Source organism: Pseudopodoces humilis, chromosome 18 (genome assembly GCF_049639895.1).
Source record: "Pseudopodoces humilis isolate 2021_Gansu_Grassland_sample_001 chromosome 18, ASM4963989v1, whole genome shotgun sequence".
Classification (NCBI taxonomy): domain Eukaryota; kingdom Metazoa; phylum Chordata; class Aves; order Passeriformes; family Paridae; genus Pseudopodoces; species Pseudopodoces humilis.
In genome coordinates this window covers 9,687,795-9,713,117 of record NC_142217.1, presented here as the reverse complement: position 1 = coordinate 9,713,117, position 25,323 = coordinate 9,687,795, and the positions used below count along the sequence as shown (strand labels likewise).

The 25,323-nt window shown below is 42.4% G+C and overlaps 1 protein-coding gene across 4 annotated transcripts in view; it reads right to left on the bottom strand.

Moving 5' to 3' along the window:
• XYLT1 (xylosyltransferase 1) overlaps positions 1–15,492 on the bottom strand; it is a 176,788-nt gene extending 161,296 nt beyond the window's left edge. For all 4 annotated transcript variants that reach the window (XM_088063990.1, XM_088063991.1, XM_014252704.2 and 1 more), the window contains exon 1: positions 15,239–15,492. In XM_088063990.1, the coding sequence (XP_087920116.1) occupies positions 15,239–15,460 (222 nt within the window). In that variant the 5' untranslated portion in view covers positions 15,461–15,492. The remainder of the gene's footprint in view (positions 1–15,238) is intronic.
• Positions 15,493–25,323: the final 9,831 nt, after the last annotated feature.

The following is a 25,323-nucleotide window of genomic DNA, read 5'->3' as shown; positions in this document are numbered from 1 at the left end:
ACTGAGGATCTGGACATTGTTTCTGGCTTCTCCTCCAAACCTACACTGTCAAAATCTGCTCTATAAACCTGAAGATCTTACTCTTGCAAAAAATTGTCAAAACAAGGAAAATAACTTCAAAAAGAGCAAACAGGGAGACAACTTGAACAGAGCAATAGCAAAGAGTTGCTTTGTCACAACATACAGATTGCAACAAATTCAAAGTAATTCCTCTTTCATCTTACAAAATTGTTAAAACCAGCATAACCTGAGTTTACCCAGAATTAAAACACCTGTAAAGGGTTTCTGTACAGTACTGATTTTGATTCTGGTTTAGCTCAACTATGAGCCACATAACTGCCCCCTAGAACAGCAGGCAAATGTCTGTTCACATGGTCATTCCTCCAAGGATGGAACCTGACCTCAGCAGAACATTGCAGCATCCTCACAGCACTTCCATGTGGCAAAAAATGAGCTTCTGGCTAATTTAAACACATCTGGGTAATTCATTAAGTGGTTAATAAACTGTTAACACAAAAGGTATTACCCAGCAAGCCAGTTCAACTTCACAGGAAGTTTCCTTGGGTAGGACAGAATTGTTTGGTCCACAGATTCGTGCACACAGAAGTTGCAGCTGAGCAATGCCTTGAGTAGAGTCTTCTTATGAACTGTATCACCGGTGAGGAAACATCTGTGTTCATTTTGTTTATTCAGCAAGCTTTGGAGCATTAGGGATAATAGAAAAGCTTCTTCTTAAGCTTTTACACTCACACTCAGCAGCTGGAATGGCCAAAGGTTTGGGGGTTTGATGGTTGTTTTTGCCCCTTCATACACACTTACTTAAGGAGATTGGTAATCTTAAAAGAAATATTAGGCTTGCAACTAGGTATGTTCAGAAGATACTCTTATTTATGCTGATACATGCAAAACAAATGACTTCACAAATACCTGTGTTAAATCCTTAAAAATAAAATGCATAGAATTGAAGCAGCATAAGCTGCTTCCGCTACTGGCAAGTGAGCGCTGAGCTGTGGGAACGTCACCTTTCACTGATTTCCTCCAGGCTGAGCACAAGTTTTGGGCCACAGATGTGTGCAGCTCACAGAAAAGTTATCCCAATTACTGATGTAGCAGAAAGAAGATAAAACGAGCTCCATCCACCAACTGCTCCAAAACAGAGCCAGCTGCTGCAAAGTGAGCCAAGCACAACCCCAGCCTGTAGCACTGGTAACAGAATCTAACCATCACTGTCCAGTCCTGGACCACCCATCCCACCAAATCAGGGTCTATCAGACGGCTGAAGCAGAAGGGTCTCTTCTCTTGGGGCAGGAAAGGTGCCTGCACAACCCACCTGGGTACTGCAAGGGCTTGCAACCATTCTGTTAACCACCAGTTTCAGGTTTGGCTCAAACAAATTTGAGACTCTGAAACTGAAACAGAGAAAAGAGCTTGCCTGCTTCTGGGAATCCTGCACAGGGCAATGCCAGGCCCATAACTTACACTCAGAGGCTGTAGGCAGCAGCCACTTTTTGCACTGGTATTGGAATAAAAATTTGTCACAGCAAAGTACATTTATGCCATCTCCTTAGTCACAGCAATCCCTAACAGATATTGTGGCAAAAAAAAAAAATCTCATGCTTTTCTTCAGATGCACCTTCTCTCTCTTCTGCATTCCTCAGTGAATCACTTACCAAGTTATGAATGTCCTTTATACTCCTCTGGGTGACTGCTCTATCTGGAACAGCCACCCCCTCACTAACCAAGCCCCAAACAATCAACAGACACGGATGTGTGGCAAACATCACTCCTCAGTGCATCTTCAATCCATGTGTTTGTTGTCTGCCAGGCAGTGGTGCACACAAACCTGGTCCCTGTCCAGTGACTCAGTGCTTCTGTTTGACTGGAAGCAGAGACAGCCAGCCCATGTTTTCCTTCTCCAGGAGAGGCCACACAAGCAGCATTCTGTAGAGTTGGGAGTTGAATCTACATCCACTTGCTGTCACACACACAGAGCACCTTTCCTCTAAACCCTGAGGCTTTGTTTTATTTTTCGTCAAAGTTAGGTTCATACAATCACAGCATCATTTAGGTCAGAAATGACAGTAAGATCATTGAGCCCAACTGTTAAAAACACCATAAATCAGCCATTGAAGCTGACACACTGCACAAGCTGATCTGAATACAGGACAACAACATAAATGTTTGCATAAACATAAACTTCAACATAAATATCTGCAGTTGAATCTCACACTGGCAGATGCCTGGGCTGATCATCACTTATGGGTAATCTGGATATCTCCTTAGGTGGGGATCAATACATTTCAATTAAATTCTAACACAGGTAATCCACTTGAATACAAAGCAGGCATTTTAAATCCACTTAGAAACCCCACCCATTCCCTTCAAGTCTTGGCCCAAGAAGTCACACTGAAGCACGTGACCTCTAAAAACTTGAGAGAATCAGAACTAAAGCATAATGCAACAGAAATGGATTCAACTCATCTGCCATCAACACAATGTTTCCATAAAAAACTCAGGGTGCAGTCTTCCTGCATAAGCATCCTTAGTAATTCAGGATGGGATTAAATGATTAACATTCCACAACTTTCACTGAGACCAAACAAGGCCAGCAGAATAAGAAGAGCCCTTAAAAATAAGGAAAAAAATCTTGACGTTTTTGCACTCATAAAAACACAAAAAATGGAGAGTGATTGTTGAATAATTCCACCAATGCCAAGAGAAATATGCAGGAACTCAAGCTGTAACTGCCCAGCACCACCAATCTCTCCTATCATAGGTAATTCCATTCAAAACACAGAACAGAAAACATTATATATTAGTTTTACAGAACCAATATTTATAAAACCCACTTAAAGAAGTATTGCCATCATTTTTTCATTATTATTTTTTCCCCCTAGTATCCTGGAATACTTTAGGACAACAGAACAACCTTTATTTGAAGACCCTTTTCACTTTAACAATTTCAATGAAAATATGAAGGCTGCATAAAAAACCCCACCCTAACACAATCATATTCACAAGACTATTCTTGACTGATTTTACATCCATGTCTGCACTCTGTGTCCCAATGAAGACACTCCATGGCTCTGAAGAACCACAGGTTATCCTCAGTGTAGTGTTTTACTTGAACTCTTACACATCTGCATCTTCATCCTACAGCAAACAACTGAGAACACTGGAAAAGGTGAAATTTAGCTGACAAAGGTGTCTCAAAATCATCCTGTACAAAAACCTCCCACACATCATGCTTACACAGGATAATGATCAAGGGTGGAACCAACCCTAAATGTGAAGATTTTCTAAAAGAATCTGGTACTAAAAGAGAATGAACTTGATGAAGTGATGACTTGACACATCCTAGACTTGTTTAAACTGTAGGCTGCAAAGCAAAATATTTCTAAGAAACATTCAGTCTACAAAGTTCTAGCCTGGGCAACTCTTGCTTATATTTGACCACAAATATTTGACCACTATGGAATACAGGTATGCATGCATGCCTCTGTTTGCATGAGAGTTGCAAAACTGAGTCCTGAACACATTTTACTGTAGTAAACAGGAAAGGGAGAAACACAGAAACCACCAAACCACCAACTCTCTGCTAAAGAGATGATTCTAACACCTGCGGTATCTCTGTGTTGCTATGAAACTACCATCCTAACCTTAGCAACAGATTTAAACCTTTGAGGATACGTTTTGCTCTCCGTAGGCTACATAAAATAGGCAAATGCTGCAGGAGGGTCTATATTTTCAGGCAACAGGAAACAGTATTTCAAACTGGGCAACACAGGTTAGGAAGAAAGCAATTTACCAAGGATAGCAAGACACCAATTTATTCAATAGTGAAACAGTATTTCATAATGGAGTTACTATTTACCAAGTGTGGAATAGAGACCCCAAGTACTTTTCTCACCGGTTACCTTAATCCATTTCCCAACCAACACAGTCCCAGCTGAGCTACTGAAGGCACTGCTGAAACTCAGCAGTTCCCAGCTGGAGCCTGGACCACTGACAAAAGCCCCAGAAACAGGAGGGAATTGTTCAAGGATGAGGAGGAAGTGAGTACACAAGGCTGTGTTAAAACTAATAATATACAAACATTTACAAGCAAACAAAACACACAGCACCTCGCTCATTGCCTACCAAAGGCTTGAAAGCACTGAAGCTCAGGTGGCAGAGTTTAGAGCAAAGCCTGGATGGTTCTGGTAACCAAACTGGAAACACACCCTGAGGTTGAATCCAGGAGAGTATGAAATTCAAGGGCTTCCTTTCACTTATCCCTTCCAGGTGACACCACTCCACAAACAGAGAGCATCTGGAGCACAGTGCATGACTGCTGAACACTCCCTGCAAAATTACGCTGACACTTCAAAAGCAACAAAAAGCTGCAGCAGTTGCTGAGCTGTCCACATTGTCCAGAAATGGAGACCTTGAAGAACCATTTGACCTGCAAGACCCCTTTTCTCCTTCCACAGTTATTCTTTCATAGCTCCTTGATATTTTGATTTACATCAGGACTTGACTTACATCAGTGCAACCAGAAAGTGAAAAATCCCCTTAAGAACTTAAACTACAGAATAAGCTATTGACAACATTCTGGGAGAACACCAGATCATTGTTCACTCTGACAGAGTCATGATGGTACTAAAATGGACAAACACCAAACCACTTTAAATAACTGTATCAAATTTGTCTGAAATCTTATATATTTGGTTGTATAATGGCAAACAAACACTATAACAACTTTCACATCAAATACCTTTAGGTCAAATTCTGCTGTGGAAATATGTGCATAAACCCATGGATCCCACCTGTAGAATTAGAGTACCAGGCTACACGAACTTACCCAAAATTCCAAATTAACCTGGTTCTTTCTCTGCATCAACTCCCTCTTTAAATGGCTATTTGTTATGAGACTTGCTTCTGGAAAATTCCTGTCCTCTGAAAGCACAATAAATGCGTTTATATTTATCCAACACAAACTGGTTGTGCTCTCAGATCCCACAGAGCCTTACAGCTAACTTTTTGCTCTTCCCCACACAGAAGCTTGTCCTGCAGTACAATTTTGTCCTCCTGCCCATTTCATGAGGCATTTCACTGAAGCCCTAACCAAGGGGAGCAAGCACCCCTAAACTCACACTCTAGATGCCCACTGCAGCTTCAGTGGGGCAGGAAAAAGACAGTGCAGTCTGCTTTTCTTAGACATCCAGGGATGGAAAAAATCAACTTCAAAAGAAAGCAAAGAGAAAAAACACCGTATTTTTAACTGGGAGCTGAGGGTGAGGAGCAGAAATCTCTGTTTACACTGTCTGTGAAGTGAGCTGATTTGAGACCATCTTCTCCTAATAAATAGTCATTAATCACTTGCAGTCACTTAGCACAGGAGGTCATGCGCTGCCAGCCTGGCCAGTGTAAATGTTTAATACTGAATTAGATTAGAAAGGCTCAGGACAGTGTCATCACAGCTACAGTGTTACCTGCTGCAAAACCTACCCAACTTGCCTTTGGTTTCAGCACCACTGAGGCCTGACCTGGGCTTTGGGATGAGATGATGTAGTCTTGCCATGAAGGTGAGACACAGCGAACGTCACAGAGCCAACTACAGGAACCAGATGGCTGGGAGCTTACTGCACCATTTTATCACTGTACTGCTATCAACAGGTAAATAGGTAAAACACTATCACCCATTTTGATCACATCTCTTATTAGAAACATGGACACAGGGGTGATGATTTGCCTGTAGGGCAGACTGCATGGGAATCTCCAGCTCTCTCCTGGGGGTACCACCCAGCACATGGGCACTGCCATGTACTAGCACATGACATCCCAAAAACACAGACACAAACATCCTCATTTGTGTGCACAGAGCTGGAGGAGCAGAATGGCTTTACAAGAATACCTCATAATCCTCCTCCCCTTGTCCTCTACTCAGTTAGCAGCTCAGTCAGAGCCAACTACAGCTATAATTATTGTCATAATTATTATTTTAATAAGAATCAATGACTTATCAAAATATTGCACTGAAGACTTTCACGTCTTTTGTTGTAAGACTGCCAAAAGGCAGTTCATTGCTGAGGTACTGCTCCATGTACTCTGCTAGCAGGCAGCACCTCCAAGTTTCTATTTCTGCTGCTGAGTGACTAAACTCAATTCCAGCGAATGCCAAAATGTAAGCAGTTTGAGGCACAGTAGCTGTGCAAAGTATTATTATTCTCGTAATGCATACACACTAACAGCTTTGTTTACTACATTCACTCCTCTTCTGCTTGTTTCCTTGGTTTTACACATTGTGGGCCAAGTTGCTGAACTTAGATGCCATAAGGTAGCCACCTGAATTCTTATTTACATATTTAAACAGCTGTCAGGCACCCACAGAAAGTTTCAGGAGCATAAGCAAGCCTGTAAACATCTAAGTCAATACAGTTAGGTGCCTAGATTTATCCCCAGCTAGGCAAAAGCAGATCTCTGCAGACAAGCTGCTAGTTTCCATGAGAGTATTTTTTTCCTAAAGGCAGGATTAGCTTGATAACAGATTATTTTTTATTTACATGCCTGTTCAAGATGAGTCCAACCCAGATCTCTGGTAACACTCCATTTCCACAGAGCAGTCCAGTTTACATTTTCATAATTAGCAAATGGCCATTTATTTAGTTACAGTTCCAGGTACATTTCCACAGTGAGAAAAAAGTTCCTTAAATAACTAATGAGACTGGCAACTGTGGGCCTCTTCATCAAGGGTGGCCAGTTGTCACCCCACCGAGGTCACAGGTAGAACACACAGGACTCTACTTGCCTCTGTGACATGCAGTTGTGCAATTCTAAAGAACAAAAAAACTCCCCTGGAAATGTCATTTTTCAGGTTCATTGTGCCTCTCCCAAGTAAGGGTCAACAGGCTGGATGTAGTTTCAGGGAGCTTGCTTCACTTTAGTCAATACAGTCACGACCTCAAACGCTTTTTCTTTGGAAGAAGACATTTTAACTGAACCGTGTGTGCTCCTGAATCAGAAAGGACGCAATTATAAAGAACAAAGATAACTAGAAACAGGTTGAGTTTTAAGAACAAAATGAGAGACGTCTCAGAAATTCAGACAGCGTGAAATCCAAAACTGACCATCACAAAAAGTCAGTGAATAGCATCAACCTGAAGAAAAATACTCAGATTTCACCAATATAACTGAACAAAAAGTACATCTGAAGGGCAAGCAAAGGCTGCAGCATGAAGCAGAAATGAGTGTCCATGACTCATTCAACCAAATCCAACTTAAACTGAAGTTTGCAGTGTCATTCAGCTTTGTAGAATTGTTTTAAATAAGCATCCCACTTACTCTCTAATAATAGAACAGCAACAGAACAGTAGCTTGAAAACAAAATATATGTGGGAAGCATTCACGATCTGACCTCGAAGTCAACCACACACTAGTGTGAAATTGTTTTTAGCTAACTTTTTAAATTAACTGGTATTCATTTATTGGTTTAATTTCATCATTAAAAAAAAAAAAGCAGCAAATTATAGACGTGTTATAAATAGTTTGTCCCTTGGAGGAATTCTCTAATCATCTCTAAAAATAAGAAGTCATATGATCTCAGTGTCCTGTACTGACCCTTTCAGTACTCAGCAAGGTTACACCATATATATGTTTAGGTAATGCTACATGTTGCTCAATTTTTATATCCATACAGTTATAAAAGCCTGGTCTCTTCACTCCTAGTGAATACTCACACTCAGTAAGCATTCAGTCCTGTATTTGTTATAAAGCTTGGGAATTACTCCTTGGGAAGCACAGGTCTAATAAGGCATCAAAACCATTTTGTGCTTCCAAGTGAAGCCTGGAAATATCCTTTACTTGCCCAAAACTAGCTGGGCAGCGAATAATATTAGCCTCTTTCTGCATTCTTTCTTGATCCATCCATGCTAATCAATCCTTAAACTCATCCTACCCCTAGGCTGTACAGTGCCAGTCACAGAGAAACTCTGAGTGCTGAGCGGGAATCACTGGAGCAGGGTTTGTGGAAACCTTGTGCTGAACAGGTCCCTGATGGAAATTCTGCAAAGTTCCATTTGTGACTCTGGTTAACTGTTAACAGCTCTAACTTCCTATTCAGCCTGTAAACTCTTCAAGACAGGGACCTTTCCTCACATGTGTCTGTGAAGCTTCTAGTGCCCAGATGGTGCCATACAAATGAATAATAATTATATTTTCATGTAGACCATTATTGTGCATAATGTAAATTACTTTCACTGATCCAAGAGGAAATAATTTTCTCATTTCGAGATGAAAAGAGAGAGTAAAAATAATGATTACTTGTTTGATGCTATCATTATAACAATAATTACATTTGTGGGTCCAGAATCCCCAGCTGGTCTGTGCTGACTTTAATGGAGTTATACCAATGCATGGCAGCTGACAAGCTCCTGGTCCTTGCTGAAGATCTCAGCTGCTTCACAAGAACAGATTTCTTCAAACCCATACTGCTTCCATGAAGGATGGGATGCTAATTAAGCACACTTTGCAGACTGGGGAAGGCAAACACCAGGTGTTTGTCTGGAGAAATTGATTCCTACATCCATGGCAGGTACCTGAGCATCACTGCCATGGCCCCTGCCTTGCTGGCCAGAGGAACAGGCTTCAGCACAGATGCACACCTCAAATGAGCTGAACTGTCTTCTGGAGACACTCAACTCTTTCATGAGAAGGCCTCAGACCCCACATGTTCATGAGACTCAATCCAGGCGTAAGCACTCAAAAGGGAACAGCCATAATCAGCAGCACCAAATGTGAAGGGGAAGAATAAAGCTGGGACCTGCCAGAGCTCAGCTCCTCAGAGGAGAGAGATAAAAACCATTATTATCAGACCAAGGAGGACTAGTCTGGGGTACCAATAACTGAAAAACCCAAAACTACCTGTCACCCTTAGCTATGTGGCCCTAAACACTTTGCTAAAGATGTCAAGAGGTTACTGATGAGAGTAGGCAAGCAAGACTTCAACTTGCCCTTGTCCCACAGAGCTGTCTCCCATTCAACATGTGCTCTATGGGACAGCATCAAAGGCCTACCATTACTTAAAAAAAAAAATAAAAAATGAGTGAGGCTCCAAGTCTAAAAAATCAGACTCAAACACTTGAAACTGCTGGTCCTCAAACACCAGTCATGCAAGCAGTTATGCACACCAGAACCCATATGCCCTCTGAGTAGCCATGCAGGGATGCTCCTGCCTCTGCCCAAATCAGACATCCCACCAGCCTAAGTAAAAAGAAAAAAACTACAGGACATTGTATTCCAATTAAAGAGTCACTGCAAAAGCTTCAGTGAAGTGCCAGATCTAATTTTAGCACTATAAAGAAAAATCAGGAAGTATTTGATTAAAATTAATCCTTGAGGTTATATAATTTGACTGTTGCTACAAATTAAGATCACTTCATGCTTTCATTGTACTCCTGGCCCTTCAGCAGGCACTAATAAGATGTCATATCACAGATCACGGACTTCCAATGCTGGAAAAAAGAAAAATTTTGAAAAATGTTTCTGAATAGAGCCAAAACATGTGGCAGGTAATGAGGGCCTTTTACACCAAAAAGTACCCATTTTGCAATAGCTGACAGGAAGTAAATGGGATTTGTATGTCCCCTGTACAACAGCTGGTCTTCTCTTGCTAAAAAATTAAAACACTTCTATTTCAAAGGGAACATCTGCAAAATCCCATCACACATTAAGGAATAAAAAAACCAACACAACAAAAAATACACCAGTGGCCTGGAAAAGGCTTCTGATCCATTTCATATAACACATTCCCACATTCCTGCAGAGAAGAGGCTTAACAAGGTAACTGCTGCAGGAGCCCAACAGTCTAATCTAGTTCTAATACTCCCCTTAAATGATGCATACATTAGTTCTCTTGCTGCAGATTTGTTTGTTTCATTAACATGTGCCTTGTTAAGTGCTAAGACTTTGTAAAAATGATTATGCACCTTCCAGCTGCAAATGTTTTGTTGCCTGCTTTGCCATTACTAAATGATGAGTTGTCTCCATTCTCCTTCTCAATTGTTATTAAAGCCATATTGCAGCATGATAACAAGTAAAACTGTACTTAACAGTCAAGTCAGTACTATAGACCCATTCTCTAGGAAATGTATCATTTTTGGCCACATAACAGCTCAATGCTATTAATTGTATTCACAATGCAGGGTACCTTAACTAAGCTGTTTCACTGAGCCTGGTGTACTAAAGTGAGACTCAATTTCCAGAGATTGATTCATTCTGGACCAAAGTTTAACACACAAATGATTAGCTCACATCGAGCTTCTTTGCACTTTTCAGGTCTGGAATTTCTTCTGAAAACCAGTTTTCCCTCATTTCCTGTGTTCAAATTACTGAGGCAATAGGTCTACATCATGAAGATACTTAAGAGTGGACTATATTTAAACAGGTACCATTTGACTGTGTCTACATATATGGAACCTATACATTCACTGATTTAAGCAAAAAGGATAAATCAGTGGTGGAATAGTTCATTTTTTTCTTGAAAACTCACTTGTTTTATGGAGCTTACCAGCTTATTTTACAATTAAGTGCAGCTCTGTAGAGTGAACTCCCAGGGACTACAGTGACTCTTGCAGCACTAGCCCAGCTCCTCACCCACAGCAGAGGCTCCCTCCTCCAACACACACCCCCTGTGCAAAGCTGTGTTTTAACGCTGGTGCTGCACTGAAAGCTGTGCTCCATCCAGAAACTCACTTGTCCTGTACCTCCCACACGGATGCTCAGCACAGGGTAGGTCTTGGGCCGTGTGTTTGTTTCTGGCAAAACAGAGCTGGGAATCCACCTGCACAATCTGAACATTCCAGGGGCACATGCACTTCAAAAGAAAACTCTCATTTCCAAACCTGAAAGAATCCCAAGCTTTTGTATGATACACAAGGTGAATTCTGCACCAGTCTTAGTTTGGGGAAGCATTTGGAAAAGGCTGGGGGAAATAATGGATGGATGAACCTTAGAGAAAGTGGAGTAAAGCCTCCTGGGTTTTCTTTCCTGAATGATTCCCACAGTGTTTTGCAGCATTAGAATTGCTGCTCCTTTGCTTTTAGCTACAACAACTGATCACAGTTTTTATAACCCTTAGTGTGGAACAGAGCAGCCCCTGGATGCCTTTCCTACCTTCAGTAACCAACAGGGATTACAGAGTTTAGGCACACACTGTAATTACTTTTTGCTTCTTGCACCTTTAACCCGGTAGAGCTCAGCATGATCACCAGGAGATGACAAGGAAGGAAAAAAGCAAGAAAAAACAGGCTTGAGCACATTCAGCTGATCAACACATGGAGGACCCAGCCTCACTCTCCACACTGCCAGGAAAAGGAAAAATACCACATTTTCCACTACAGATGGGAAATTAAGGAGAGGCACTGGTGAACCTCAGGACTGTCCTCCCTAGCTTAACTTTTGTTTGGAATTAAAACTGCTCACTGACCCCAAACACACTTTCTTTTCATTCTACAGCTCTCAACATTTTGAGCTATTGATATGTTTGGTTCCTTTGACAGCTTCATGCTGAAGGAACCATACCATTTCTTTAAAAGAACACACTAAATTTCAGACTGAAGAAATGCTTTGATCCCACACCAGCAGGCAAGAGCTGTATTTCACTGAACTGACAGTAACAGTGCACTGGCATTTCTGCTTTATGGCAAACAGGCAGCAGTGAAAACCCAAGGCTAGCAGGAGACACAAAGGAGCAGCACGTACCCACAGACAGTGCCTTCAACACCCAGTCCCATGGCAGGGGCCACAGCTGGGCAGTACAAGTGCATCCCTGTGATGCACAACAGCCTGTCAGTGCAACATCACAGCAGCAGATGCTCTGCTGTCACATCCCTCTCATCCTCAGCAGCCCCAGAGCAGCGATTTGCATCCTATTTTCTTCCCTTTGGGCTCCCAATGCACAACATCCACAAGCCCCTTCCACCATCGCGGGCAGGCTGCGCTAAGGAGACCAGAGACTGAGCAGCAAGTGCAGTATTTTCACAAAAAGCTGTTGCACACTTTTCAAAGATAAAGACCCTTCCATAAAAATCAACCCATTCTCAGAAGGGCACTTAATTCTGCTGTGTTTTTGACACTTGAGCTATGCTGCATGAATAAAGCTTGTGCAAAGGGTGCAGCTGCCAGAACGTTGCAAGTACCCACTGAAATCACTCAAATGATACAGTTGATACTTCTTTAGAAGTATCTATAAGCTGGTTTAATTAAATATGGAACAACTGCAGGAAACTGCTAACGACTAATGAAAGCTCCAGATGTAGCTGGTCAGGGGATCTAGCACAATAAGTGTTTTCAGTTGCAAAATTGCTCAATTCAAAACTGTTTCTTCCTGCCAAGTTGGCAATTCCCATTCAATTACATACAGGTACAGTGGCAAACCTTTTAATACAGCAAAATGTTATTTTATCTACCAAATGAAGTGCTTATTGCACATACCTGACAGCATTTAATAAAAATCTAAATATCTTTTAAACACCTGGTTCAAAGGATTATGTTTCTTTTCTCGCAAACACAAATTACCAAATCCTCACACTACTTATGTCTAAAGTAAAATAGGCACCCCCATTTCAGTCTTGTACACAGGACTGAGACAAATTAAAAACAAGATAAATAAAAGCACTGTAGCCTCATATCACAATTTTCAGACACAGGTTTGAAAAGCACTGTCTTCTGCCAATTGTCCAAAATCTGGTTTGCATAACTATTTAGTATAAAGATTTGTATAAGGGTAGTTAGCAGGGCAAGTGAAAAAATAACAAAAACCATGCTCAAGTACTACATCACAGACAAATATTTAGCAGCCTTTCAAAAATATACTCCTCTAAATGTATTAAAACTCACTACTCCACTCACAGAGCAAAGACACTGAAATTAATACTATTTTATTAATGCTATTAATACTATTTTTGGTTAAAATGCAAGACAGAAATCTTTGAAAAATCCTTGGAGGGCCCCTCAGATGCACTTAACCCAAGACATGTGGATATAATGGAACAACTGTATTCACACCAGTCAGCTTCTCCAACTGTTGCAAAACAATTTGACATACACAAACTATGGGAAACTCAGATTGAGAAGGATACTAACTTTGGTTGCACTGTAATGTGCAAACAAAGCAACAGGGAAAAAAAAAATCTTCCTTTATATAGGTGATATACAACTCCATTTCTCAGAGATTTTCCCCGTGAACAAAGTCTGAAATCAAGACTGGTAACTTTACCTACCAATTCAATACAGGTGCCAAGTTTCTAAGGCAGAAGGCTGCACAAAGCCGATTTCCCTATCACTTTTCCACCAAGCACACATTCTAGTCCATAGATGGATACTTAAGTGCAAGGTTTTGTATTCTGACAAAGTAATTTTAAGGATGGTGGCCACTTCCCAGTGTGCAGGCTAAGCAAAGCCACAAATACCATAAAATCATCTTGAAGAAGCCTTGCCAAATCACCTCTTGACAAAGCATCGTTAATTACGATGCCACTTGCTTTGAGCATTGTTTTTTTTAATATCAAAGTCAGACACTGTGACACAGAGCAGTGTGATCCATACCAGTCATTTAGATAATGAGGGGAAAACAGGTGCACTCAGCATGTGTTTTAAAATATGTTTTCTATTCAGAACCCCAGTGCTCCATCTTTAGGTCTTTGATCAAAAGTGTATGCAAAAGGCGTGATTCATAACTGCCAGCATCAAAACACTCATATCCAGTGTCTGTGTGTGGCCAGCACGGAAACAATGACCCCGAACCCGGCACTCGTTCCACCACATCGGGTGCAAACTGGACACTGTGCCAGGACATTTGTAGGACAACGTTCCAAAACAGCCCAGAGCCCACAGAGGAGGATCATTTCCTAGAAAGTCTGGGGAGCTGGGAAGGAGGGCTGAAGCTTCAGGTGCAGCCTGCCCTCTCCCGGCCCCCTGCCTGCCCAGGTACCAGCGTCCACCAACCTTGATAACCCACAGTGGAGAGATCAGGGGGGAAAACAGCTGCAGAAGACTGAGAGATGAAAGCATAAAAGACTTGATGGACAGGAAAAGAGGCAGAGGGCAAGGTGCTGGAGGAAAAATAGTGGAGCCTAAATAGCTACATTTATGAACACAGGAAATAAGATTATGTGTACAGACAAAAACTGAATTCAGTAAACTAGAATTTTCATTTTCACATCTAGAAAGCAGAGCAGGATCTGCACACAGTGGATGGGTACGTACTACAAGTTGTCCCAAACATTAGTGATGGAGTACTCCTGTGCTGTGAGCTCAGCTCTTCGCAGCCTTTCGAGGCCAAACCATTCACTGTAATTTGCAAGGGTAAGTCACTCTGAGCCCCAAATTCTTGCCTTCTCTCTCAAGGATGTACACAAAAATTCAAAAAGTGACAAAACTAAGCATGCACTTGGAGAGGCATCACTTACTTAATGTAAGCCTACTGCTAAAAGGATACAATGAAAACCAAAGGAAGCTTCTCTTGAGCTGGAGAATACTAATACTGGTGCTACGTATCTGAGGTTTGCAAGAACACTGGTAATTTGCTTTTTCACATGCCTAATAGAAAATTCAAAAATAGAAAATTCAAAAATAGAAAACTCAACTGGCAATAGAGCCAGATTTGCAACCCCTTATGGTTTCAGGCCCGAGTCATTTGAATGAAAACCGGGGAGTTTGCAAAAGAATGAGTTAAGAGACAAGGTCTTCATCCTGTGTGGGCACAGTTTCAGTGTCCCTGAGTTGTCAGCGGTTATTAAAATGATTGCATTACATTTCACTGCCCGTCATCTCCAGGGCCTGTTAGAGCTGTGCAATAAAGAATAGCGCCTGTTCGATTTTCCGGGTGGAAAAACCAAAGTAGCACTAAAACAAACCCCTAGGACGGTGTGGGGCAGGCGGCTCTCCCGCGAAGTTCGGGGATGCTGGGATGCCCGCGGCAGGCGGTGCCGGGCATGGGACGGGAGATCCCTCTCTCGGGGAAGGGAGAGGATCCCAGGGATGCATTTTCCGGCTCTGCCCCGCGGCCCCCCGGGCGCTCCCGCCGGAGCGGGGCAGGAGCGGCCCCGCAGCGCGGCACCTGCGGGAGGCGCCCACGCGGGCTGCGGGAACGCGAGCCCCGGGGCGACCGCGCCTCGCTCGCCCCAACTTCCCCCGCCGCAGTCCCGGCAGGAGTGCCGCCAGACGCCGTGAGACACCGCCGCTCCCGCTCCCCGCCTACCATCGCCTTGCCGTGCGGGGCGGCGGGCCCGCGGCGCTGCGGCTGCCCCCGCTGCTCTCCGCCGCGGTCTCGCTTCTCGCGGCCGCCGCGCTGCTCCTCGCCGGCGTCGAGGGAGGTGAAATTCCAGACGAGGAGGGTCTGCAGGAGCAGCACGGTGAGCGCCGCCACCAGCGCCGAGCGGGAGCGCCGCGCCAGCCGCCGGGCGCACGGAGCCGCCACCATCTTCGCTGCTGCTGCCGCCGCCGCGCTCCCGAGAGCCGCCGCATCCGCCGCGGCACCGAGTTTTCAGCCGGGCAGAGCCAGACGTCAGCAGGAGGAGGGCGGAGGTGGGGAAGGAGGGAGGGGGGGAAGGAGGAGGAGGTGTTCGCGGCGCGTGGGGATGGGGGAAGCCGGCGGGGAGCCCTGGCGGCGCGGCAGCCCGCGGCCGGGCCAGCCCGGGGCCAGGGGTGGGGTTGGCGGAGGAAGAGGAAGGAGGAGGAGGAGGGTGGGCTGGAGGCGGAGGAGGAGCGGTGGCGGGGGCTCGGCGGGCGAGCCTCGGCGCTGCGTGAGGGGAAGGGGCCGGGGCGGGGCGGTGGCGGCTCCCGGCGGGCGGGGAAGGGAGGAGAGGAGAGGGGAGGAGAGGGGAGGGGGCGGCCGGCGGCGGGGCGGGCGGAGACTGCCATCTTCTGAGGGAGCGCGGCCTCACGCCGGGCCGGGCCGGGCCGCGGCACCTGCGAGCGGCAGCCCCCGTCACCGGGCACCCCAAAAAGGGCCCAAATTCCCCAAGGCTGAGATGATGGGTTTTGGTTTTTTTCTCCTGAAGCAAAAGGGTCCCTGGCAGCGGATTGAGAGCGAGAGCAAGGTGCAACACCTCCACAGCCCGCTGAGGTTTGCAGGGACCAGGCACAAAAGGTGACTCTTAACTAAATGCCCAGTGTCTCAAGAAGTGAACATAACGGACGAGTTCAGCCGCCTTTTTCTCCCATAGTGATATTGGCTTTCTAATCTGAAAGATCTCATTATCTGATGATAGGACAGAAGTAGGGAGGGTTTTTTTAATCTGATTGCACAGCGCCTCTTTTTCTAAGCTTAATTCCACTTTACAAACCAAATCCAAAGGTAAAAAGTACTACATCCTGGTAAGAACAGTTGCTTTTTAAAATGACAGCCAGGTAGGATTTGCACAGACCACCGGGATTTTGTTTCCATTGGAAGTACTTTCGTTTCTGATCTGAAGAAAATGAAACAAGTAATAAGATTCAGAAGCATCCTTTATTAAGGGAATTTTCCTAATGATCCAGTGAGGCTACAAATAAAATTTTACAGGCAGTATCCTTCCTTGCAGCATTTCACAAGCAGATGAGGTATGTGTCAGTTTCAAAGAGTGCCACACTGAGTATCGCTGACTGCAAGGTGTCTCTAAAACAGAGAGGTCAGAATACATCATTAGTAACTTCCAGGAAAGTCAGCCCAGAACGGCTCCTCTCTGTGTGACAGAGAGCATCATCTGGCTGACCTTCCATTCATCTAGTGGAACCATGTCCCATTTTTGCCAGCTGGGGTGATGGCAGAGAACCCTGTGATAACAAATTTTCACAGTGTAGGGCTTCCACACCAGTTGCACATGCATCAGGTTTGCTGGTCCCACAGTACAGTGAAGTGAGTGTTAGAACAAAGAAATGAAAAAGACTCAAAGTGTTCCTGAATATTCTGGCAGATTCTCAGGAAAATGATGGATAATTTTTATTCCAAACTATCAAATAATTGGGCATTATAAACACAGTCAAGCACATTTGCTGACAAATACAAGATAAAAGCATCTTCCATTTGGGATTGAATGCTTTTCTCTTCAAAAGGAAGTTGTGGTCCTAGTAAGTGGTTGCTCCCAGCAGCCTTCCCTTGGGCTTGTAGATGGCAGGATGCTCATGGTGCCAGAAACGAAACAGACTTTGAACAGGCCAAATGACCAAGTGCTCTCAAGAGCCTCAGAGCCTGATTCCTGTCTACGTCATTGGGAAATGGGAGACCCATTCCCATGGATACCCTAAAATGGCTAAAAGCCCTAACAGCAACATCCAAGGCAGACAATAATTTGGCACAGGGCAACACTGCTTTCTATAAAAGGAGCACAGCAGTAATTGTGATGAACTTGTGATCCATGGGTCTTAAAATTTTTATGACCTATTGGAAAATTTCCTCCAGATTTTATGGGGTCATTTTTATGCTGGAAAATGTCTCTGGGTGTTCCTAATCTCTGTAGATAATTACTGTGACTGATAGGGCAGTGAGGAACAGCAGTGCATGCTCACACATGTCCTACCGAAAGCCCTTCTGGAGAGAAGATTTGTATCCAAACCACAATAATTTATAGGCCATAAAGATCTGAGTCTTCAGTGCAAAGTCAGTCCTGTGTATGGGTGGGAGCCACAGCATGAGACACTTCTGCACTGACAGAAAAAGCAGAGAGAGGAGCAGACTTTTCCTCCTTCAACATCCTCCTTTCCCCCTATTTAGGGACATGTAAAATCTGGAATGGGTATGGTATTGCGTTCATTTTTAAATGAATATTATCATTTAAAGTATGTATGTATGGTATGTATGTAGTAGGTAGTAATACACTAGGTATGCCATTAATTTTTAAAACTGTGGTATAACTAATGACCACTAACTGTTCAAAACATCCTTCTTCTGTGCTAAAGAAAATAGACAAATGGAAGAGATTTTACCTAATAACATTTTTTTTCTTCTGCTGATTCAAACTAAAAAGTGAAAAGGGCAAGGCTGAGCATCTTGAGAATATGAAGATGAAAAAAAATAAAAATCACAGGAACTGAAGAAATTACATGTACCAATCCAAAGAACAAAATAAAATCAGAAATCACATAAAACTGTTAAATGAATTTTCTTATTACAACATTTATGAATAAGGGCAGCTTGATTGAGCTGTGTTGCATCAGAAAATATTTAATCAGTTTACACAGAAGACACTTCAGAGATTTACCACTCTGAAAATTCCCCATGTTCCCTATGTTAGGTGAGAATTAGTATCTAGCACAAAGTATATAAGAGAAAAAACAGATTTGATTCTTATATAAGTATTATATTGGCTGTATGTAACTGTCAAAGAGACAGTGTTTTAAGCAAGGGCAACAGCTGTAACTTGTTGGATTGGCTAATTTGCTCTAAAATCCCAAGACACAATTGATTTAAATATTTTTTTTTGCCACTGCACAGGTATGTAAGTTCAGTGTGGGTGTTTGAGAGATGGAGGGTATCAGTCTTGCCTACTTAAAATTATTTGAAAAAAGAACCATACTCAGTTCCATTTTAGTCTGATCTACTTTGCTCGATTTACCTATCCTGTTATAAAAAAATTGTTTCCTCCTCCTAACAGTGTAAATACAGTCTAAAATTGCATCAAGTAACCAGACTTTGTACAAAGAAATAAGTGAAGTTGAGAGCAGTGTTAATAAGCAATATCCTTTGCTCTACTTTGCAGAGCTTATGGTCCATCTGGTGAACAAACACTGCAGGCTTATCTGAACTCCAACTCACAGCCTGACTCATAGGCAGTTTAGAAGCACATTCTGTAATCAGTGGAAGACTAAGTTATTTCAGAGTGAAGATTTGCATTTTTCTTAAAAACAGTCATGTCCTTATCACATCAAAATTTAGATTTTGGATATGTGTTATGAGATGAAGGCGAAAAAGGTGAACGAACTGATTTGTCTAAGAATGAGTATCTCTAATATATTCAGTCTTAAAATCTGTGAAGAATACAGAACAAATAGCAAATTTGTGTATGTTCCTATGATATCAAAAAAAAATTTCAGCAACTGAGGAATGGTCTTAGGAATAGAAAAGATTGGAAATAGGCCACAAGCAGTGTTCAATGAGTAATCTGCAGCAACAGTAGCAATGTCTTCTGAAGTCTGGGCTTCTTCCCTGAAATGACAAAGTCTTTCTTTTCTTTTCCTTCCATCACTACCAGAACACATGACTACTAATTCCTTTAGTTCATATGGTTGACATAGACCTTTTCCCTGGGAGTGTGGAAGTCTTACTGGTCTAAGCATCAAATCTGAAAGAGCAAAATAAGGTAGGGAATTACTCCTTGAGAATTTCACCATCTCAGACTACAGGTCACTGTCTGCTCTGCAACAAGGTCCCAAAATATTGCTTTTTGTTTTTAAAAACTGGTGCATTGCTAGACTTAAAAGGTTGAGGAAGTGTATTTTGATTTTTTTGGAACCACAGAACCACCATAAACTTCATGTTCTGCAATTCAGTCATTTTATGGTTTACATGTGTGCTCCTCACCACTCAGGAATACTGTACCATGGATATACACTCTTCCATATTTTCTTTTCATAAACAAAACCAAGCTTCTTTGCCAGTTACTCATTTTAGATCAGGCAACTCTCCAAGTGGGTTATAAAATTCAGGTTCTCTCTTATGTGCTTGGGCAGAACTAAAGTCAATGGAGATGTGACCACTGCATGCAAGAAATGCCTTCCATTCTGGTGGTTTTGTAAAACTTGAGATTCCAGCAAACCTTTCTCAATCCATTTCATCTTGCCACATCACAAATTCAAACTCTGGTGTCAATGAATATGCAAAAGCCAAATTTTTGACAACAACATCTCATTCTGGTAACACTGTCTATAAATTATCAATGGAACATACTGTGTCAGGACTCAAAAACAATAAAAGCAGGTTCTGTGTTCACTTTATATGAAATATGTAGTATGGATGTGGAATGTATATTACACCTTCCTTCTGAGAGATAAATTTAGTTCAGGACCTTGGCATATGCTCCACTTCAGGAAGTGAAGGAAAATGGAAGAATTATTCTCTTCAACATCACATTAAGGTGGCCTTTTTTCTTTATAATCTCTTAGCATATAAAACCTTTTACTATCAATGAGAGGAGATGGCTGTATATGTACTTTATATACAGCCCTCCGTGTTGTGACAGCTTTTTCTTTCAGCCAGTGGTCGAGGATAATCACGGAAGGATTACCCATCTGTTCTTGCCATGTGGCACTCTGTCTTCAGTAAGGAGATACTGTAGTTCACAGCTTCCTGCAGTTTTTGGGTTTTTTTCTGATGTTCTCTCATTAGCTAAAAATTGTTTTATTATCCATCTGAGTTGCTAAGTTGGAAAGTCTAGGAGACTCATGAAGGTGACCTACTTTGGATTATCTGAATTAGAACTAACCACTGCCTGTTGCAAATAGAACTTGGTTTAGATGCAAGGGTTTCTTTGGCTTGGGCTTTCATTCTAGGTTTTGGGGTTTTTTTCTGTCTATCCACTTGATGGAAAAAGACAAGTGGTACACAAAAAAGGGTAATCAAAAGAGAAGAGATGGAAAAAAGAGACTTTTTCACTAAAAGTGACTTTGTAGGTTGTGTTTACATGATTATCCAGTTTTTCAGAACACCTAACAGTTTTTAGACTGCATTTACTACGATGACATACCAGTGCAAAGTATTTGTAGAGATTTAGCCTAATAGTCACCTGAAACATGCTCTATGTGTCTAAACTTCTAATGAGGTATCACTCTCACTTGCTGCAGGAACAATAACTAGAAAGGAAACATAGTTTTAAAGAAGATTTTAGTAGTCTTTCATTTTTCCTAACCCTGAAAAATACATTCTTTTAAAGACAAAGTTTTATTTTTAAGCTCCTTATATGATACATTCAGGTGATGTGGAAATTCATCCGTATGAAAGCTTGCTCTGAAAACATATCCAATGAAATAGTGTAACTGTTCTTCATAAACAGAGACATTTTGTGGTAATTGATTTAATACAAGCTTTTCTGTCAGGAAACATTGCTTATGATGATATGTCAAACCCAGTATTGGCAGCCTCAACAGATCATTTGCTACCACTGATGCACTGGTGTCCCCTGTGCACACTGGGCAGTCCCACAGGGCACAGCATGTCAGGTGGAGCTGGGACTATTTGCCAGTGCATGACAGTGACATTGGCCTGAGCTTCTGCATAAAGTCCCCAAACCCTTGCACAAAGCTTCCCAGGGCAGGGAGTGGGGGAAGTGCACTTGTGCCATTTTCCCCTGGGAGAGGGGAACTGAACAGGTAGCCTGATTTCCTGCTGCGGTTTCTAACAGCTGAGTTGGCAAAAGAGTGTTTCAGCTTCCCTCTGACACTGGTCTGCCATATCATGGACTATGTGGGATATTACAGAGCAAAGACAATTATATAAATTTAAGCAAACAAACTTGATAACTCTCGTTAATCTTTCTGCATGTAGAAGTCATTAGCAAAAGCGGGTGCAAAAGCCTGTTTGGCTGTAATTTGGATGCTACAAGAAAAGGAAGTTTTCAGACAAGGCATTTGATGTGCCTTAAAAAAAATAGTTTTTGGAAGAGTAAGGCATTAATGCAAGTATGGCAAAGATGACTGGGTTGTACATTGCATGATCTCTCATTTCAATAGCTTTTGAATTCATAGGAGTGGTAGCACATTGTAAACACCTCCTTGGAGTTAGGGAGGATTTTGGTAAAGCTGACACCTCCTTTACAGTCTTTGAGAATTCGTCCCATACTGACGTTATCTATGCCCCACTCTTCCATCACAATGGAAAACCCTCCATAAACATTTGAGATTCCATGTGACTCTAGCAAACATGCTCTTCTCAGGAACAAGTTCCTATCTTGGCAAGAGAAAAGGGAAGGTTCTTGAAGCCATATGGAGACTGAGGAGCCAGAGGAGAATTCTCGTGAGGTAGGTAACTAACAGCAGTTTTGCAGGAGCAGACAGAACAGTACCTTGACATGCTCTTCTACATTTGGTTGTTCACAGAATCACAGAATCTTTTGACCTGGAAGGGACCCACAAGGATCATCAAGTCCGACTCTTATGTGAATGGCCCATACAGAGATCCAACCCACAACCTTGGCACTATTAGCATCATGCGCCCACCAACTGAGCTAATCCCAGGGTTGCTCTGTATGGTTTGGGTTTCGTAACGATTTCTGCTTTGATGAACTTGAGGACTGGAAGGAAAAAGAGCTGGCAAACCTATCTGTCCACATCAGCAACCTCATACAAAACATACCAGCTCCCTGCAATTTGCAGCGCTGTCTGGCTGCCCGTGCCTGAGCAGAGGCTCCCACGCAGTGCTCACTTGCACACACTTGTAATCAGTGGTTTGTCTGCTGGTGTGTTGGCCTGCAGCTGCACCAGTCAGGTGTGCATGGAGATGGCCAAGTTACACCACAGCACAGCACGTACTGGTGTAACCACTTTTAAGGAAAAAGCATGGTTCGGTGCCCACCATCACAGCTCCATCAGTTTTGAAAATTGATCCTCATCTCACACATAGAAACACTGTGGATGTGCTGACTTTTCAGTGAGGGCTGCTGGATGCAGAGGCTTGTTTGCTCTGTGGTCTCATAGAGGGAGATACTAAATTCTACTGCTTCTGCTTCATTCAGGTCTGCCTTATAAGATGGAGATACCTGCATGATTGCAGTTCTACCTTTTGAATAGTACAGTTCTTGCCATGACAACTCAGTGCTGAAATTACTGGTTCCTTCCACCTATTTAATTATTAAATTGTGGGTATGACCCATATCTGACTCATTTGGCTGGAGAGCATTCTGCTCCAAAAGACCAGGAGGTGTTTGCCACTGTTGTGGTGGTGAGGTGATGTGCAGGAGACCCCTGCCTGTGTAGTTCATTTGTAGTACATTGCAGAATTGCTCAGATACCTAAATGCCTGTGTGCACAAAACCCAGGATATACATGTATAGGCCTTTTGAATATACAAGTAGATGCCATGAATAAAAGTGTAGCTCACAGAATACAGATTAGGGATTGGAATTTAAATTGCAATACTTTGCCCCAGGACTGATGCTAAAAGGTGTTGCATTTCTTGTATAGGCAGAGAAAATTAAGAAAAGTAACTAAATATTATTCAGTGAAAGGGAAAATAAGTAGACTCTAAATGATTGCATCATTCTCTTAAAACAATTCAAGTATTCTCCAAATTATATCAGTATAAGATCAATCCTTCAGGAAGTCCATATAACAAATTATTTGTATATGCTGTACAAGTCACATTTAAGATCAACCAAAATGTTATGATGAACTTTAATCTAACTTCTGAATCACGTAGTAATTTTTGACAACACACGAGTGATCCATTTCAACATAACCTGCATTCTCAGCAAAGTGACTCTCTTTTCCCCTGGAATGGCTTCTAGTATTGCAATTTGATGTAATAGTGGCACACACCTTTCTTGATTAGTGGAAGTAAAGTTCTGCATTAGATCTTTATTTCACTGAAAAGTACTGCAATAAAGTATTTTATATCTCTCATGATGTAAATAAGCATCTCAAATTCCTGTAAATTCAATTAGGTCTCGACCCATAAAAGCACTTCATTATATGTATGGGCCCATTGAATTTGGGGACATATGCAAGGGCTTCAATCAAAACATACTTAGGAGTTTTGCTGAGTCGAGCCCTTACAAAATGATGCTGTGCAGATCAGCTGCTATTCGTCATATATATTTAAGTGAATATGGTAATTTGCTTGTTAGCCCAAAAAGAGGCTCTAGATTTCTTCTCAATTAGTTATATACAGGTAGATCTCACATTGCTATTTCCTCCTCAACCCTGATCCTCCGGATTTACACAACTGTTGATGAGACTATAGCTGATCCTACACAACACTGGAACTTCTCAAATAGCCACATTCTTGCCTGGAAACTGAACCAACAAATTTGGTAGCTCATTCTGCTAGATGAACTCCGCTGAAACGGATTCTTACCTCAGACTTAGATTTACCTGAGCACAGATGAAAAATGCAAGGAAGATCTATGTCATTTATTTTTAAGCCCCATGTAGTGAAGAAAAAGGCGTATTATGCATTTCATGCATTATTCTCTCCTTTGTGCTGTATATAATTGGCAGAGCTTTTCAGTGAAAAAACTATCTGGCCAAATTCTCAGAGCCTCATGCTCTGCAAAAATCTGTCTTAAATTAATCTATATTAGGAGTAATATTCAAGTTGACTGCACTCATATGAAAAATGTATTTAAAAAGGTCTAGCAGATACAATCTGCTATTTCTTGCCTGACTTTGTTCCCTGCTGCTGTTGGTCTCTCACGGGATTTCTTGCAGAGTGCTTAAGTGATCTATACTGAGGTTTCAAAAGCAAAGATAATAGGAGTTCTATTCATGGGTTAAACACTTAGCTGCTTTAATACAAGATGTGTAGGAGCAGCCCCTAATGACATTCAAGTCTTGTTATTGCTGTGCTTCAGTATAGGATATACTTGGTTTTGTGGCTGCAAGAAGCGATTGCCAGAGATGACTGTAAATCCCGAACAGCAAATAAATCCCAGCACATGGAAATGATGCCTGATTTTTCTCCTACAGCAGCACATCTTTGGACTCCACCGTGCTGGCTCCTGACTTACAGCAAAGCAAGTGACCCAGAGCAGTCAGTGGCTTGTACCATACCTACCCTGGGATCTGGCTGCAGGGACACCAGCTCTTAACTTCACATTAGCCTAACATTTCTAACCCTTCCTTTTGCAAAACACTGCTGCCTGTTCTTAGTGTCCTGGCTTTTGGACATTCCCCTAAAAGCAGTATTGTGGCAAGCTCTGAGCCTTCAGTATTTTTGAATTGCATGTCCAACTTATTTTTCTTATGTTCTCCAAGGCTTGCTAGTACTTGCCACCATTCCCTGGTGGAGATAATTCTACTGAAAACATTTACAGGAACACTCCTACAGTTCCTCAAGCAAATTTGTCTGACATAGCTCAGACTATCCATTTATAAACTTAAAACTTGCCCAGCTGTCTCTGTCAGAAGCCTATTAGGCAGCACTCTCACAAACTGCTCTCCTCCAGAGCAGTAAAGACTATTTGAGAATGGTGAACTTGTCCTCTGACACAGCTGGACTGGAAAGGAAGTGGAAATTAGTGAAAAGAGTAACCCCCCTCTCTGGGTTCTAAGTAGTTGTGCAAAAGGGCTAAAAAGCTTCTTAGTCTTACAATGGAGAAATGAAAATGAGCACCCTGAAGAAGGAGAAACACTTCTGGCTCTGCTGCTCTTTGTCTC